Raw genomic sequence first — 19,603 nt, forward strand, 5'->3', positions numbered from 1 at the left:
TTACCTATATTCTAGTTACACCGCAGGTTATTATCCAACATAAGTTTGTATGGGAATGAAAATAAAAACTTATACTTATTGTTCCTTCATTCCACTTTGCTCTTAAAAATTATACAGAAAGTATCTTTACGATTTTACCAAAAAAATTTACATAAGTCCAAAGTTACGCAAGTCTGGGACTAACTGTATTCTTAGCCAAAGGCTTTTCCTAATCTATCATACTTGCCTAATCCCTTTAGTACTTGCTGTAGGATTCTATGTGCCCTGCTAATTTATAATCATCCCACACATTTTTCTTCTCTACCATTGGTCTTATTGGGTCATCTGACATCCTCTTAGGTCTAAACATTGAATCATCCTATTTAGAATTTCCAGTTGGTATCATTGTCAGTTGGCCCACTGAAAGGAATTTAAAAACTAAGACCATTGTAGTCACCTTTACAAAAGTAAAATCCTTTCTTGATAGTAGTTATCTTTAAGTATATCCCATATCAATATATTATGGGCACTGCCACCTAGTGGTTCCTTTATCTGGATATTCTTAGTGCATAATGAGTAACTGCTGATAGTCAGATCAAGCGTACTGCTTTCTCTTGTTGCCTGTCTAACATGCTACTATAGAAAACAGTCATCTGTCCAACCCACAAGTTTCAGGCAATATCTAGAAAGTTAGTGTTACACTATAAGACATTCTAATCTATTGTCACATTCTACTCATCTCAGTCATTTAGCCTATAGCATTTTAATTTTCCCAAATTCAATTAAAATTCCACTGGCTTTCTATGTGCTTCTTAACCAAGAGCATTACTCCTTGAGCACTACTCCTAGTTCTTCCGGCCCCGGGTGCCAACCGTTTCTGTGGCCAAGTGATTATTGTGCGTATATCAAGCATTTTTCTTCCCAGCGAATAAGTTTTCCTTTGTTTTATCTTGTAGTTATTCAATTTTCTGTTAAGTAGCTCTAGTCTCTTATAAGAAATAAGAAGAGAGCCCAGAAGAAGGAAATCACCTTTTTCTTTATTTTAGATTTACTAACCGTACTAACTCTACGCTTGGCCACAAAGCGGCACTGCTCCTGCCTCCCTGTGGCGGGGCCGGTAACCTGGGTGGTAAGGAGAAACCACCAGAGCGAAAAGGAGCCATTATGGATAAAAATAATTATCCACCGTTAGAGCCTTCGAGCTCAAGAACAGACACTTATAATAATCATGACCCCAATCACAACTTAGAAAATGATCATCCAAAGAGACAGAAGACTAATCAGATGGAGCAACCCTGCCCATCCTTTTTAATTTTCCACTCCCTTACTAGTCAGCCAATGAGCAAACTGTTTCCCTTCGTAATACAAAAACATCTTGAAGGTATTGCAGGATCTCCTAAGACTGTCAAGAGATTACAATCAGGAGACCACGAGGAAACTACGAACCACAGGCATTCGGAGAAACTCTTACAGTTAACAAACTTTGTGGGCATTCCGGTAAAAATATCTCCTCACACAACCCTAAATTCATCTAAGGGTGTCATATCCAGTTGGGACCTGTTAAATGTCACAGAGGAAGAAATTACCCAAGAGCTGCAGGGACAAAATGTAATTCAAGCCAAACGTATAATGACTAAAAAAGATAATCAACTTATCCCAACTAGAAACATTATTCTCACGTTCAATACGCCCAATTTACCCTCCTCTGTAAAAGCAGGTTATTTACTTTGCCGTATCCGCCCGTACATTCCCAATCCTTTAAGATGTTTTAAATGTCAAAAGTATGGCCACTCACAAACTGTATGCAGAGGAGTTCCTGTCTGTCCCAACTGTGGTTCCTCGGATCACATACAAATTGACTGTATGACTACAAAAATTACCTGTCCAAATTGCAAAGGTGATCATCCTGCCTATTCCAGAACTTGTGAAAAATGGAAAACGGAGAAACAAATTGTAAAATACAAGGTCGAGAACAAAGTGAGTTACCCAGAAGCGAGAAGACTAGTGGCACCTACTATAAATAAAAATATTTCCTATGCTAATGCAGTTAAAAAATACCAAACAGTCTCTACTCAAACTAATGTTACAGTTTCTACTAATATTTCAATTTCAGATTGGGCTAGAACTGTCCTGTCTGAGGAAAAACCAAATGTACGTAAACAACAACCCAAACTCTCAGACCAAGCAAATAATACTCCTCTTACAATACCAGCGGAATCTCCTCCTCCAATGAGTGCTACCATACCATGTATTAAAAATTCAAATATAATCAAAAATAATCGAGACACAACCATGGACAGAGATGGCACATCTATACAGGAAGATCCTCTTTTAGAAATCCATGCCGAAGAAGAAGAAATTGACACTGGTCGGCCAGTCTTTCAAAGAAAAGACAAACACAAATTGGAACGCCATAAACCAGTCACTTTCAAAAAGCAGTCAGAATCAGCTCCATCAACTAAACACAAATAATGCCTTGTATTTTACAATGGAACTGCAGAGGCTTTCGTTGCAATACAGTCGATATCCAAGATCTAATAAATCGATTTTCTCCAGTTGCCCTTTGTCTTCAGGAAACTTACTTAACTTTGCAAATTTCTCCTTCGATAAAGAACTATTGCCTTTATCGAAGGGATCGTAATACAGCAAATGCTGCCCATGGTGGTGTAGCAATCCTGATAAATTCAATGATCCCAACTAAACATATTCCACTTCAAACTGAAATAGAAGCTGTTGCTGTGCGTATAACACTCCATATTGAAATAACTTTAGTATCAATCTACTTACAGCCAAACCGTACCTACTGTTTAAAAGATCTTGAAGATCTCCTTATACAGATACCTCTACCTCTCTGTATGTTAGGGGACTTCAACGGGCACCACCCCTTATGGGGTGATCCTAAATTAGATAGACGAGGTCGACTCATTGAGAGCCTAATAGAGGCAGTAAACCTCACTATACTCAATACTGGCACACACACACACACTCACGTTCAGCTCCCAAATGGACATACCTCAGCCATAGATCTCTCCATTTGTTCTCCATTACTGGTCCCGACCATAGAGTGGTATGTTTTAAATGATATAATGGGTAGGGATCACTTCCCAATCGTATGCAACCTATTAATAGCACAGGCTCCTCCAGCTCAATCTTGCAGAAAATGGAAATTTGCCCGAGCAAACTGGGCAAAATTCCGGTCATCAATATCTTTTGATGAGGAAAAAATCCATCTCCAGCCTATCGATGATGTGACAGAATACATCACGTCACATCTCCTAAATGTGGCTAAAGAAACAATACCACTATCAAATCCCTCGGTTCGTAAGCATTATAATTATTGGTGGAATGAGCAATGCACAAAAGCCAAAAAAGCAAAAAATAAAGCCTGGAAGTTGTTTCGGCAATATCCAACAATACCCAATCTAATAAATTATAAGAAGTCAAAGGCAAAAGCACGCTTCATGCAAAGGCAAGCCAAGAAAGAATCCTGGATCCGTTTTGCATCAAGCATTAACAAAAACACTGACACCAAAATAATATGGAAAAAAATTAGACAGCTTTCTGGTAAGTTTCCTATCGTACCTTCACCAATTCTGTCCTGTAATGGGCAAGATCTATCTAGTCCTTTAGATATCGCAAATGCTTTGGGCAACACATTTGCTGAAATCTCAGCGGCAGAAGCTTATACTCCACTTTTCCAGAGAATTAAAAACACTGCAGAACAGCACTCTGTTAACTTCCAAACTGCTCTCCTTCTGCCGTATAACAAACCCCTACAATATTCCGAACTTTTGCATGCTATCGGAACAGCCCACAATGGTGCTGCCGGACCAGATGGAATCTATTACGTCATGCTACAACATCCTGACGACAGAGCTTTGCATCTCCTTCTGCTCTTTTACAATCGTATTTTTCTAGAAAATGTCTATCCAACTTCTTGGCATCATTCTACTGTTTTGGCATTCCTAAAACCTGGAAAAGATCCAACCAGTCCCCATAGCTATAGACCAATATCCCTCTCAAGCTGCCTCAGCAAAATTCTAGAAAAAATTGTCCACTGTAGACTCGTCTGGATCATTGAGTCAGAACAGTTAATGAGCAATAGTCAGTATGGCTTTCGTCAAAACAGGTCATGCCTGGACCTTATGGTTAAGGCTGAATTTGCCATTCGTAATGCCTTTATTAAGCATGAACATTTAGTAATGGTTTCCATAGATATAGAGAAGGCTTTTGATACCACCTGGCGACATAGTATACTAAGAGACCTTTACTCTCTTGGTCTGCGGGGCAACCTTCCTATATTTATAAAGCATTTTCTACACAGTAGATCGTTTCAAGTTCAATACCAACATGCCCTCTCTGCAACTTACATTCAGGAAGAAGGTGTTCCACAGGGATCAGTACTGAGTGCCACTCTTTTTGCCCTAAGAATAGATTCTATCACTAAACAACTTCCAAATACTGTAGAAACTTACCTTTATGCGGATGACCTTTCCATCTCCTGTCATTCCCAAAATATGAGATCTATTGAACGACAGCTTCAGATATCATTAAATAAAATACAGCAATGGGCCAGCCTTAACGGCTATAGGCTATCACAGCAGAAAACAGTTGCTATCCATTTTTGTAGACAAGGCAAATTTCATCTGGATCCTGAACTTCACATCTCTAATATTTCCATCCCAGTCACTAGTAACATTAGATTTCTAGGTTTAATCATGGACAACAAGCTAAATTTTTTAGAGCACATTAAAAAAGTACGTACTGCCTGCTTAAAAAAGATAAACGTACTCAGATCTTGATCTGCACAAACGTGGGGTGCAGACCGTACCTGCCTTCCTCGATTATACAGGGCATTAATCAGATCCTGTCTTGATTATGGAGCTCCCATTTATGATTCTGCCAGAAAGAGCGCATTACGCTGGCTTGAACCAGTACAACACATGCACTGAGGATTGCACTTGGCGCATTCAGAACATCGCCAGCACATAGCCTTTACATTGATGCTCATGAACCGCCACTATCTTTACGTAGGAAATTGCTATTGTTAAATATTCTGTCAAGATACAAAGTTGTGCCTCGCATCCCATTCAGCCATATCTTTTCAATCCACCATTAGAAAATCTGTACAGAAATAAACCTAGCATAGTAAAACCAGCTGGTCATCGCCTTCTTGAACTACTGCAGGTTTGGAATGTATCCATCAATTACGTACAACAAGTAGCCACTTGTACCCAACCACCATGGGTTCGAACTCTTACACCGACCTGTGACATTTACCTCTGTCAGTAGGGAAAGAATATTTTGCAATCATCAAATATCAGACAAGTTCATGCTGTTCGCACTCAAAAGTATATTGATTTTTTTACCAATATACACAGATGGCTCTAAATCCAATTCAAAAGTTGGAGCAGCTGCAGTGTTTCCGAATACAATTGTATCAGCAGCCCTTCCTCCTGAATTCAGTATCTTCTCAGCTGAATTATTTGCAATTAAACTAGCTTTAAAAAATCTCCCTCCTGACTGCTCATTAAAATCAGTAATTTACACGGATTCCCTCAGCTCAATCAAGGCTTTGTGTAGTTCCTCAGATAAATTTCACCCTGTTATAAATGAAATTAGAAAATTATTACTAAAGATTAAAGAACGTCACCTGGTTGCCTTCTGCTGGATACCAGCACATTCTGGTATTTTAGGCAATGAACAGGCTGATAAAGCTGCAAAAAACCCAACCAGCTTAGATTTAACCAATATCCCTGTTCCAGCCTCAGACTGTGCACTAATGATTCATGCTGCATGCCTATCAGAATGGACAGCGCTATGGCAATCCCAAATGAATAATAAACTCTTTCAGATTAAACAGGTTCCGAAATTCTGGCTCTCCAGTGTCCGGACATCAAGACGAGAAGAAGTAATTCTTTCAAGAGTAAGAATAGGTCATACTTACCTGACCCACCTTCATTTACTCACAGGAGATCATCCACCACAATGTCCACATTGTTATATAAATATGACTGTTAAACACATTCCCATTATAAACAAGATTAGCCCCTATTATAAACAAGACAGAATTTCAACCCTGCAATCACTGGTTATCCTTCAACAACCAATAACCCTAGAGAATTTGATAGGTGACAAGGCAAATATATCTGAATTCTTCCATTTTCTGAAGCAAACTAGAATTTTTAATCTTTTCTGATTAAGGACATTTCAGACAGTACGATTCTTTCCCTTTTCCTTTAATATAAATGAATAGGCACATTATAGCCAAAATAGCTTATGCGCCATTAAACCCCCACAACAACAACAACAACCTAGTTCTTCCTGTATACATTGCACTTCCCATATTCAAATGAACTTAGAACATTAATTGTGATGGAAAGGTGTTTATGTGGCCTATAGTGTATATCTGTGACATTTTTCCAAATAAATATTTAGTCAATATTATATAATTACAATTTATATCATTTCTATGGAGTGAAGAAAATTTTGCTATAAAATATCTTGATATAAAATGATATAAAAATGTTATAATGTTAAATGTTTTATTTTAATAAAAATAAAATGTCATTTTATTTTTATCAAACCTTTGATATTGCAGCTCATGGTGCGGGGAACAGTATTTGCTAGAATGGCACCTGAACAGAAAACCCAGGTTGTGAGTGTGCTTCGTGAACTGGGGTAAGTATTTCAGATATTTATTCAAGACTAGTGCTATTTGTTTTTGAGGTGAAGCAGATTAATTTTATGATGTCTTTTGAATGAAAGTCTGAAAGCTATAGATTTTCAAGACCTAGTGCATAAATACCTTTTTTATATGTGAATTAACTTTATTTGATTTTAAATAAAGCTTTGCACACTTTGCACCAAACATATAATACTATAACAGTAATCAACCGAGTTAAAAAATTTATATTAACTAATATAATACGGTGGAGCTTGGATAGGAGTGGATCTTTCCATTGCGCCTAGTCTCTCAACACTGCTGAAAAATGACCTTTGTTTTGAGTTCTGGATTCTTTTATAGACAGGGATGTAGTAGGCTGATCTAAAGTGGAGGAAGTAGGCCCCAATGACTGTGAATTGCCATGGATTTTTCAGCATATGAATGCATACTTATATAGATATCATATACTGGCACAGTGTAGCCTAAGATGCTGATTTGCCATAAAAACAATGACAGAAACAGCACGGCAGCTTTCAAGGTTAATATTGCACTCAAGGGGAACTCTGAAAGGTAAAATTCCAATGAAGGAGGGAATCTTAAGAACTCATGAGAAAATCAGCTTTGTTCCTTTAGTATGCCTTCTTATTTTCGTGAAAATGCTCATGGTTATCTCAATGGCCCACTAGTTTTCTGTGAGTCATAAAGCAGGACTGGATAACATGAAATAATATCTCTACTCTACTCATCCTGTCTTCCATTCACAGTTTTTTTTCTGCACCTTAGTATGCTCTAGCATATGTGGGTGGTATTATTATTTATTCTTAATTAGTACAATAAATTCAAATCCAGCTGAGAAATTTGTTTCGTCTACTACATAGAGCCTGTGATATTAATGGCTGACAGGATTCTGCCCTCACTAAAAGACAACACAGGCAGGTGGCTGGACAGACTTTGTCCAGTACATTCAAAATATGTGAGTTTTAAAGAGCAGTATGGCACATTGGAAAAGAACTGAGTTTAAGAAGCTCGTTTGCTTAAGTCTGGGGATAAGCCATTGTGTAGATAGTATCCCCAAGCCATCCATAACGATGAAATATGGAAGTATGCCATAGTAATTCTTACCAGGATGAGAAGGAAGTAAAGATGGCATAAGAGAAATGCTCTCAACAAAAACAATTTCTGTTGAAGTTTGTGGTGTGTGAAGGAAGCTCTAAAGCTTTTTTAAGTCAGCACTAGGGGAATCCAGCCATTGGGCAAAAAATGAATGCCCATATACCCCTCCCACCAGTCCTCACAAAAAGCAGCAATTTTCCATCCAACTGAAAGCGACAGTCAGAAATCTTGATCTTTTTTCTCCCTGCCCTATGGAATCAGAAACAGTCTGCCCTTCATAGCATTCATGGACAGATATATTGGTGTTCATGCAACAAATATCAGGTCATCTCAGTGTTATTTATGTGAGTACCATTTACCAAGTTGAGTATGAGTGGGAACACGAGAACAAGGAGCTCTGAATGACACTGATCAATAACTACTCTACTGATCGTGACATCTGCAAATTTTGACACGCTCCTTGTTTCTGGTCAATGGAAGGTCATTAATATACAAGAGGGAAAAGAGTGGGAGAAAGAACTGAACCTTAGGAAACACCTGCGTAAGTGGAGAAGTTAGGAGAAGTTAGAAGCCATCTACCATCATGTGTGCTCAGCGGTCATAGAGAAAATTGGATACTCAATTCCAAAAAACAGTTTGCAAACCATAAGATATAAGCTTATTTAGGAGACTTCTAGGCCAGACATAGAAGCCTCCTAAAGAAATTCATACATCTGTCAAAAGCCTTTGAAATGTCAAAAGCAACTGCTTGAGGTACACCAAACTTTTCCATTGAATTTGTCCATATATGAGTAACATAAGCCAGTATATTGCCAGTGGATCAACCCAGACAGAATCCATTCCAAAAAAGAGATTACTCACCCTTTTTAGGAACTGGCTGGATGTGAACAAATTTACATGTTGAAGGGAAAATACCAGGGGGTAAGAAATTGTAAAAAGGCGATATAGAATAGGAGTAAGCTCAAGAGCACAGATTTTGAGTATAAGTGGAGAAATCCCATCAAGACCTGGTGCTTTCAAGACTGTCCATAATTCTTCTGACATCCTTTTGACAGAAGACCACAGGAGGCATTTAATGGAGTGTACTGGGAATAGTAGGAGGTGGTTCACAAAATCATCAATACACAAGTTAGAAGAAAAGTCAGATGCTAGCAAATCAACTTTATCTTTAGCTGAGATGGTGGTAGAACCACCCAATTTTGACAGAAGTGGGAAGTGAAATTGGTAAAAGTTGCGGCTTTGGCAAGAGACCAGAATGCTTGACTACCATCTGGACACAAAGCAAGTTTTCTACTTTTAGCCTGTTCAAATCTAGTTTGGACTGATTAATAACTACTTTACAGTTGTTGCGAGCTTTTGTATAGGCAAAAATTGAACCTGAAGATTTGGATGCAAGCCAATTGTGATATGCAACATTCTTTTCTTGAACAGCCTTAGCACATTTATTGGAAAACCAAGGTTTAGATAAAGGACGAGATTTTAGGTGGAATAAAGGATTTCATCCTCACTGACGCAATCTAAGCAAACTTTGACATCAGAAGATTTGAAACAGTAATCCAACCAAGGAAAAGAAATCTTGCAGATCATCCCATTTTGCATTCTTGTAATGCCAAACAACATGAAGTTGAGAATAGCCACAAGAGACAGGCTTCATTACAGAAGAGACCATCATGAAGTTGTGATCTGAGGTGCCTAGAGGACCACTCACCTGGATCGTGTACTTAGAGAAGAATTCTTTGTGAGAAAAAGATCAAGAGTGTGGTTAGGATTACCTGGTATTCTGATAGATAAATGAACAATCTGTGCGAGGTCATTAGTAATTCCAAAAGCCTCAGCATCCTGACCAGCTGAGTGCATGACTAGAAAACATAAGCCAGCTGGAGTTGTGAACATTAAAATTACCAAGGAAAATTACCTCACTGTTAGGTCAAGTTTCACAGAGAGGAAACACACACATTTGAGATACCTTGACCAAAACCACTACCTAGACTGAAGCCTATTCATGGATAGGATTTAAGTTTTTATAATGTCTGAGTTTCGCATTCAAAATTATTAGTTGGTTAATATAACATAACATAATGCAAAAGTAAAAAAAAAAAAAAAAAAAAAAAAAACATTTTAAATAACAGCTACTTAGCCTTATCTTAGAAGAATCAGGTCTTGATCTTATACATCCACCAGTCTTAATGAGACGAGTTGCTGCCCCTGCCGCTAGGAGGCAGACTTTTACTATCAGCAATAGCCACAGTACACCTTCTAAGACTGCAGTTACATAGTTATTAAAATAAGTGAAAAGCCTCCTTTCCATGAACGTAATCCAAAGTCTCTCTTTCTCCAGAGTACCAACAGACAACTCCAAGTTAGATCTTAAATCAGTATATACAAAGGGTACTAGGAAAGTTTTGCAATATGACACAACAATGAATCACAGGAAGCTGCTTGTTGCTGCATGTTGAGACATGTTGATACGTGCATAGTAGCCGCCGCGCCAAGTCGATGGGCTCAGTTATTCATTAGTAGTGAGAGTGTAAAGTGCTTGCGATGGCATCGTGGTCACGAAATGAGATAAGGACAGTTTTGCGGTATAATTTCGTGCGTGGTTTAACCATAGACCAGTGCTTAGAAGAAATGACTCTTGCACTAGATGATGATTGTCCACATCGTACAACGATATTCAGGTGGTATAGAGAATTCCAAAGGGGAAATTTCACTCTGGAGGATTCTGAGAGGCCAGGAAGGCCACGAACGTCAGTTACGGAGGAAAACGTTACTGCTGTGAGGAAAATGTTTGACGAAAACAGGCGAGTGACCTACCAACAGATAGAGGATACTTTGGGCCTAAATGCACCAGCAATTCGTTCGATTCTGCAAGATCATTTGCACGTGAGGAAACTTTGTTCTCTCTGGGTGCCGCATCAACTGACTGAAGAGCAGATGACACGACGTGTGACTTGGTGCCGGGAGATGTTAAAAAAGTTTGATAAGGGACAATCTCGGTATGTGAACAACATCGTGACAGGTGACGAGACTTGGCTGTACTATTACGATCTGCCGACCAAGGCTCAAAACAAAGTTTGGGTCTTTGATGATGACGACACACCCGTAATTGTCAGAAAATCCCGATCTGTAAAGAAGAAAATGATAACTGTATTTTTCAAATTGAGTAGAATTGTGGAACGTGTCGTTTTGGACACGCAGAAGACAGTCACAGCTAAGTGGTATACTGAACAATGCCTGCCTAAAGTCATTGGATCTATGAAGAACCTGCGGCCAAAGTCAAGAATGGACACCTGGTACCTCCATCACGATAATGCTGCAGCTCACCACGCCAAAGCCTGCACCGAATATTTGACCACGACAGGACTGAAACTTCTCGAGCACCCTCCCTACAGTCCAGACCTTGCTCCCTGTGACTTTGCACTGTTCCCGCATGTGAAAATGAAGCTAAAAGGGAGCCGGTTTTCCAGTGATGAGGACCTTCTACAGGCTTGGGACAACAAGTGTGCTTTACTCCCTAGTGAAACTTGGCAGAACTGGTTTAAAGATTGGTTTCGGAGGATGGAGAGGTGTATTGAATGTAGAGGAAATTACTTTGAAAAAATTAAATAAACAAAGCTGTATTGCAAAACTTTCCTAATACCCTTTGTAAGTTGCATTTCAGCTTAAAATCCCCAGGAAATATTATAAAAGTAGAAGAGTCACAAAATTTAGAATATGTCACTGAAATTATGCCAAAACTGAGAAGCACAGTTCTCGGGTAAAGTCTACTTTAATCAATTTAACATTTTATTAAATTAAAATATTTCAGCAATAAATACTATACCATTGATAATAATGGAGTGAAATGAGTGCAACCTATTCATAATGAAGTGTCAGCCCTTTGATGCTGTGAATGAGAGGTAAAGCATTTCAGGAGTAGTAATCAAGTATAGACACAGTCAATAATTGGTTGTAAATCAGTTAATAGTAGACTTGCTTATAACTAAATGGGGACTCGTGAAATGAGACCATCTTCTGATTATGGCCTTAATAATGGACACAGCAAATTATCCAAGATCTGACAAAAAGGTGGCACAAGCCTGATGATGCTCATGGCATCCCTTCTGTCTTCTCAACTCTCACATGAGATTAGCATACTGTATGCTCCAGTAAGCCTTTCTGTTTGGGATTACGATCAGACATAATAAAATGAATAAAAGTACATTGAGCTGCAGATCATTTTTTACTTATTATCATCGGACTTAAATTTCTGCAGACTGTAATTTTTAGGAAGTATGGGAGAAGAGAAGTAGAATGGGTAAATAAAGAAGAAAAGTTTGTTCAGTGGATTGGGCATACACTATACTGCATTGTTATTAGAAGGACTGTTTTGGAAAGCCTTTGCAAGAGTACATAAAGAATGCTGAGAACATCTTGTCTCCTCTCTGGCTGGTACCCTTCTGGCTTGCATGCCACACAAGGAGCGATTGTAACTTGCAATCATCTAAAAAAAAAATAATAAAATAAATAATAGTTCTTTCCAAGAAAGAATCAGTTTTTTTTTTTTTTTTGGATTGTATTTTCTTATACAAATCTCATCCCTCTAAATGTGCACGTTGCAGGGTAGACAAGATAATCTCAGCAGTATTCTTTGTGCACTTTCATGAATGCTTTTCAAAATATTTATTCTCATCAAAGTTAGTGTATTTATAGGATCCAATATTTGTGTAATACATACAATTAAAAGTCCCTTGTATATCACTTTTCACATAATAAGGGAGTTTAGAATTAAACTTTGAATGTTGACTAGTTGATGCACATGTTTAGACTGTTTTAGAAGGAAAAGGTGAAACTACAGATGCTAATTCAGTAAAACGGTACATGTGGAAAAGGCATGCAGCAGAACCTGAACACCTGGGTGATGGAGAGCAGAGTGAGTTTGTAAGAGAAAGGGATCATTAATTAACCAGTTCTCTCTATGATAGAGTCAGAGGTTTACGAGAAGTTTTGGGGGCACCATCCCAGATATCAAAACAGTATTTCATGGTAGAGAAGATTTCCTATTTGTATAGAGTGAGCACAGGGCCACCGCAACCCTATGCGCCGCCAGTAAGTGAAATCAAATTTGCCGCCCCAAAATATTTGGATTAAAAAATAAAATAAGGCATAAATAAAATAGCATTCATTTATTAAAAGAGAAAATAATTACAAAATATCTCACATATAATATAATGAAACAACAAGCAAAAATAACAAAATCTGAAATTCTGGAAATAAACTTTAAATTCTATATCACAGTAATTGTATTCTATCACAGTAATAAAATTAAAGTAAAATTATAATTTTTAAAAAAAAATTAGACAAATTTATGTTTCCTTGCTTTAAGAAATGCGAATTTATTAATTATTTAATTTATTTACACATCTGGTGAGTACGGGCTTAGCACACCCAGGGTCCTGAGCTGGATATCATCATTCTTCTCTTTCTTGGTGATTCCCTTCTACTTCTGACTCTTGTTCTTTCTCCCCCCCCCTCTCTCTCTCTCTCATGGTAATTCAAAAATTTTTTTTTTTTTTTTTTTTTTTTTTTGGCAGGCTGGTGCAGCAAAAGCCTCAGGCTTCCTTGCACCATATGGCTAATAAGAATAATGTGTTCAGCTGTTTCGTCCTCTCCACATGTGCAGGTACCCTGATCCCTCAGTCCAAATTGATATAATCTATAAGACAAGCCATGGCTAGTGATCAGGAAGGTAGCACAAACTTTAACCATGGCTTTTTATGAGTATCTATAATCTCCACATTTGGAAAAAAACATGTCAGTTTGCCTACCTCTCTCTGATTCCTGCCAATAGGTCTGCCACATGACTTTTAACTCATTACAAATCCTTTTCCTTTCATTCTTTAGGTCCGCTCTTATATAGACTCTTTCTTCATCAGAGCAAGATAATAGTTTGCTTAATATTCCTCTTTATAAAGTACAATAAGCCAGATAATAGGGCTTTAAATTGTACAGGCATCCTACTTGATATAATCTGCAAAGCCTCTGTTGACACATTGTGACAAGCATAAGTAATGCTTAGCAAAGCAAATCTTTGTATCTGCAATAAGTACTTTTGTATAATAATTTTTCTATACAATGCACCCAGGCTCTGGATGCATAAGTCACGATTGGGAAAAACAAGCACTCATATAGTAAATTCGAGGCGCAGCCTTTTATGCCCCAATCCTTTCTCACAATCCTCTGGAGCGTAGCATATAATGTCCTAATCTTAGTTTTCAAGTACTTGACGTGCTCCATAAAGAACAACCCATTTTTCTGAAATCAAACCCAGATATTTTGTGACTAGGTCACCCAGAAGCCTTACAGTAGGTGCTCTATTCATACTTAATCACCCTTTTAATAACATTTGGACAGTTTTATCTTGGTATATCTGCAGTTTATAGACTCCAGCTTTCTAATTTGATTAAAATCTCTCTGGATTTATTTTCTATCTCAGAACAAGAATTGCCAAATCATCAACATATGCAACCATTTTTATACCTTCCATTTGCTGAATCAAAAACTCGTCAAGAACGATGTTCCACACAAAGGGACCAATAATTGAAACCTGAGTTACAGAGAGGAAAGTAAAGATTTCCAAGTGATTATTGAAGTTGGGTGAATGATAGAGGCAACAGATGAATTTGACATATTGTGGTAGAGAGATTTTAATCCAGGGAAGATTGAACAGAGTAGATTCCAAATTACAAATTTTCTGACAGGGAATATCAGAATGGACATAGGCACAAGTACCACCTTTGAAGCAAAAGGAACCATACAGCAAATAATTCAGACAACTGAGATGAGCAGTGATTGAATCAGCTGATAATTGGAACTGAAACCACATATTTGTAAAATGAAAGATGAAGAGTTTGGGAGATTTAGATCTTTTTACAGATAAGTTTGCTGTATTTGTTTGACTATTCATGATGTATTCAGTAGTAAGAAAAGGTAGGGAGGACATACTGCATGAAGTAATGAAGTTTTTGGATATGGCATCCTTACAGCAAGAATATACCCAGCTCCTTGATATAACGTGCCCTCGACAATCCTTCACCCAATCTTTTTACAGATAAGTTTGCTGTATTTGTCTGACTATTCATTATGTATTCAGTAGTAAGAAAAGGTAGGGAGTACATACTGCATGAAGTAATGAAGTTTTTGGATATGGCATCCTCACGGCAAGAACATACCCAGCTCCTTGATATAACATGCCCTCGACAATCCTTCACCCGTTCCAACTGATCCACACCCTTAAAATTTATATTCCCAATCCTCATTTTCTCAAAAATTCCATTAATATTACCATTACAGATTCTAATGCTAGCCATGGCAGGTGGCTAAACATAAAGTTATACAAAGAAACCCTATGCAAATTTAGATCATATATTTTGTGACCATTCTGCATATTATCATTTCCAAGGTGAATTCTATTCAAAAGAAGTGAGCTAGGAATTGGGAGCCATTATTTTTCCAATACTTTTCACCTATGTAAAGTGTATTTGTGGCATAGGCGAAAAATTGTTGTTGTTTGGATTTTAGGAGCATTAGCAACTAAGGCCATATTGCTCTGGGATATGTGGTGATCATTCTCTGACCTTTTCCACATCCTCCGTATTTGGTGGTGACGGGCTTGAACCCCGGTCTAATCAAGAAGCGTGTGCTACGCACTGCTGCTCCTTCCCACCTGGCTACGGAGGTGCCTATAGGCAAAAAAGCAGTTAGGATTTCCCACAGACACAATGTTAAAGTACACTAAAACAGATTGTTAAAAGTGCCACCTGCTTCCCCCCACCTAGACAGTAGAAATGTTTTTTCAAGTTGACTTAATGTGGCAGATGACTTGGTAGAAAGTACAAGAAGAACAAGCAAGTGCCTAAGGATGAAGGAGCATGACAGCCAAACTTTGTTTGGGAACACAGGAGGCAGTGGTATTGCATTTCACAGCATATGATCCAGAGAACGTAATCATAAAAGCTGATAATCTTTAATCATTGTCTACCACAAACAGGAAATCAATAGAAGCAGAAGAGTTATTGCTCCCCTACCTGTATCTTCCTGGGATCTCTTCACATTCATTTAGCAACCCCCCCTTTCCCATCCAACAAGATACCACTGCACACACCCCCCCTCTCCAATCATAGGATTTCTCAGCAGAGCCAGCCAAGTTAGCAGAATTCACCAATTCATATACGACCACAGGATTTTCTCCTATTGATAGATATATCCAGAACAGGAGCTCCAAACCTCACTGAATCTAGGACACCACAGAGATCAGCCTGACTAGCAGTCAAGTAACTGGCTACAGCCAGTCATTCTGCACTAGCACCTCATCCAATGAACAGTCTGCCTGCCAATGTCATATCCACATCCTTTGTTCCAGAGTCTCCAAACATATCATTTCAAGTTTCCAGCCATCAGGATGAATGCATATAAGAGATTTCCCATTTATGTAAATCCTGTGTACTTCCAGATCCCTGCACAAATAGACTTTAGAAGCTGTAGATATCAATCTTTAACCAAAACTTCTTATTGTTAATCACTGATATGGTATACAGAAGCAATATGAAATGTTTGATTCACCTTTAATATTAAGTTTCAGTTAAGACTTTCCAAAATGTAATTAATGAAGGGAAGTGTCCTTTTCATAATACTCATTACCTTAAATTCAGATATGTCCTTCAGTGCATGTTTGAATTTCAGCATATGTTCTGCTTAACCTATTTTGATTGAAAAGTCAAGAAATTCAGATATTACACAAATTATTTAATGTGTGCATATATTCGGTAGATAATGAAATATAAAAGTTTTAATTTGTAATATAATATGGGGATTTTTTTTATTCATCATACCAATATATCCATCTGAAGATTATAAAATATTGTTTAGAAGCAGAAATTAACACTTCAAATATATTTATCAAGTTGACATTTAAGGTCAACAGTGTAAGGAATGGACATTTTTGATATGATTCTTCTACATTTATCAAAAGTATGTTGCGTGTAGAGTGTGAAGTTGCAAAGTATGTGCTCCAGTGTTTCCTCCAACACAGAAAAATTTTCATCTTCAATCACTTTTTTTCAGTACAGGAATGGTCCATGAATTCTGAAACAATTTGTCTTTGAGAGAAAATTCACATGAGTTTGAATCAGGTGACACTGGAAGCCATACCTTTGCCATACACCTCAGGATAACAGCTGTGAACAACTTTGTTGACAAAAATTTCATTCAGGAACTTTAGTACAATTCCGGCAGTATGTAGGCTCACACTGTTCTGTTGAAACCAGTTGTCTTCCACAACACTAATGGTTTTTTGGTCTGTTATGCACTCTGAAGTGTTGTCACTATGTTTTTTGAGCAGAAAAAATTTAATTCCCACTTCTGTAGTATTCTCTAACAATAAATACTTTTTTTTTTTTTTTTTTGCTCAATGCTGTAAACTGCTATTTTCTTTATGTCAGCCAGAGAATATTCACTGATGCCAACCAAATCTCCTAACATTTCTCTACTAAGTAATGATGTTGTTGGTACAAAAAATTTAAAGCTTGTGAAACTGCAAAGAAAAGAAATGGTATATAAAATAAAAAAATCACCCTGTGTGCATTTATAATGTATGATAACTGTATATAATAAATTAAATTTTATATTAATTTAATGAATATAAATTTTTTTAAATAAGCAGTTCGCACAAAATCCCTGAGTCATGGCATCCACTACCATAGGAAGCAGCAACACTATAACACCTCTGCAGAGCAATACTGCAATTTAGGCTTGGATAATCCTGCATCCTACCATTCCACTGCTGAAAACATAAAATCAGCTGACAAGTATATACAGCCAAGTGTGCATGCATGTGCACTTCAAGTTTGGTCTGAAATAGCTGAGTGAACAGCATGGGAGTGCAGTAGAAAATATGCTTGATTTGTGATTCATGTGGTCTTGAACCACATGACTGCTGAGTATGGTTGATGACTGTATTCTTGGCAAAATGGTGTAAATTCCTCTGATCTATGAGGTCATGCAGAAGGGAAAACAACTTTTTTTTATTATTATTATTATTTTGTTCCAAGCCCAATTGTCTCAGTTGTCCAAGCAAATATATAATCTAGTGATAATGCACCAGACCTGCTAGTATAAAAATAAAAACCCTCTGTGATGTACACATAGTTGAGAGTATAGCTGCGAATCTGTAGTTGGTGAACTGGCCTGCAGTATACTGAGGTTTCCCAGTGTGGGCCCATGCATTTTACCAGGACATCCAAGAATGGAAGGGATCCATCCACTTCTAACTCTAAAGTGAACTGAATGAACACTGACAAGGAATTGAGGTACTCCAATAATGTTTTTTTCTGAACCACGTGGGATGACGGTGAAGATGTCATCGACATATCTGCACCATGTTGTAATAGGTGTGTAGGGCCCACACCTGGAAACTTCAGTATACGGCAAGCCAATGTGGTGCAGTCAGTTCACCAAATACAGATCTGGCTCCCCCAAGCCATCTGAACAGCACCACCTGCACCCTGTTCTCCTGGGCTTGGAGCTACTCCAGCACAGATGAAGCTAGGCACAATGAGATTTCCAGGGTGAGGACAGACTTGGTCAATTGTGACTATCCAACCCACATATTGGACAATTGCTTATTGCAAGCGCAGGAGCTCACGATCCACCCGAGACCGCCATCAACTCATGACAATGCACCTACCACCTAAATTCCCGACTATCCGGTAATGCCGAGCCAGATTTCAAAAATCCTTTGAGAATACAACATAAAATGCATGCAGCTACCTGGTAGAAACTTGCGTTCTCTGGTTTCCAACATTGAGGACTCCGGTCGCCCCTCCCTTGCACAGTGGTGTAGTATACCACATAACCTGCAAAGATTGTAGCAGCTGCTACATAGGGGAGACCTCAAGATGCCTTCAAGACTGCCTTGCTGAGACTGACCAATCCGCAATTGCAGAACACTTCTTGTCGTCCCACCATGACCTTGGTCGGAAGCGCTACTACAAAGTGATTGACCAGTCCTGACACTTTCACCATCGCCTCTGGCTAGAGTCCCTTAATATATCATGTAATTCAAAAACTATGAACCTCAGCAAGAGAATGAGACTATGCCCTATCTTGGAGGCAACGTTTTGAGACTAGATAAGTTCTGGAAGCATAGCCACAAACGTCCATGCAGCAACAATGAACACCAGTCTAGTGATTGAATGGTCAACCTCATGCCCACGTGCACCTCATTGCATGCACAACTGTATCCTTTAAAATTTTGTCTCTAACGTCTCCATTCTGCTAGTATTTGCTGATGAAGAGGCCCCTTTAGCCTCGAAAGCTACAAACCATTTGTAATGAAATGTGTATTAAAATTTTTACTGGAAATACGTATTTATATCTTCCTCAGTGTTCATTGAAAAATCTATGGTTATATAGAGTTCAGTATTGCTCCGTGCCCTATAATCTCTACTCATGCAAACTGTGACTTCATTTGCACAGTTTTATTAGCATTGCCATTAATAGAGGCATATGATGCAAGAAAGCAAACTCATCAGCCAGGAAAAAAAAAAAAAACCTCTTCCCGTTTCACCCATCCATTCACTCCAAATGCTTGTCCTGTTCTGCCTTGAACTTATTTAAGTTGTTGACCTAAACTACGACAGATGGAAATTTGTTCCAAATATCAACCACCCACTGGCTAAAGGCATATTACCGCACATCTATTCTGAAATTTTCTTTCTTCAGTTTGAATTCATGTCCCCTCAGGTGCATAATCTGAGCAAGAGGAAGAATCTCATCAGCATTAAGCTTGCTCAAACCTTTCAAAGC

At 38.1% G+C, this 19,603-nt stretch overlaps 1 protein-coding gene across 1 annotated transcript in view; it reads left to right on the forward strand.

Moving 5' to 3' along the window:
• LOC150079292 (polyamine-transporting ATPase 13A3-like) overlaps positions 1 to 19,603 on the forward strand; it is a 559,638-nt gene that overhangs the window by 406,932 nt on the left and 133,103 nt on the right. Inside the window, exon 21 of the mRNA XM_090383023.1 lies at positions 6,581 to 6,660. Within this exon, the coding sequence (XP_090239149.1) occupies positions 6,581 to 6,660 (80 nt within the window). The remainder of the gene's footprint in view (positions 1 to 6,580; positions 6,661 to 19,603) is intronic.

The sequence above is a fragment of the Mastigoproctus giganteus genome, chromosome 10 (genome assembly GCF_048544385.1).
Source record: "Mastigoproctus giganteus isolate SK-2022 chromosome 10, ASM4854438v1, whole genome shotgun sequence".
In the NCBI taxonomy this organism is placed as follows: Eukaryota; Metazoa; Arthropoda; class Arachnida; order Uropygi; family Thelyphonidae; genus Mastigoproctus; species Mastigoproctus giganteus.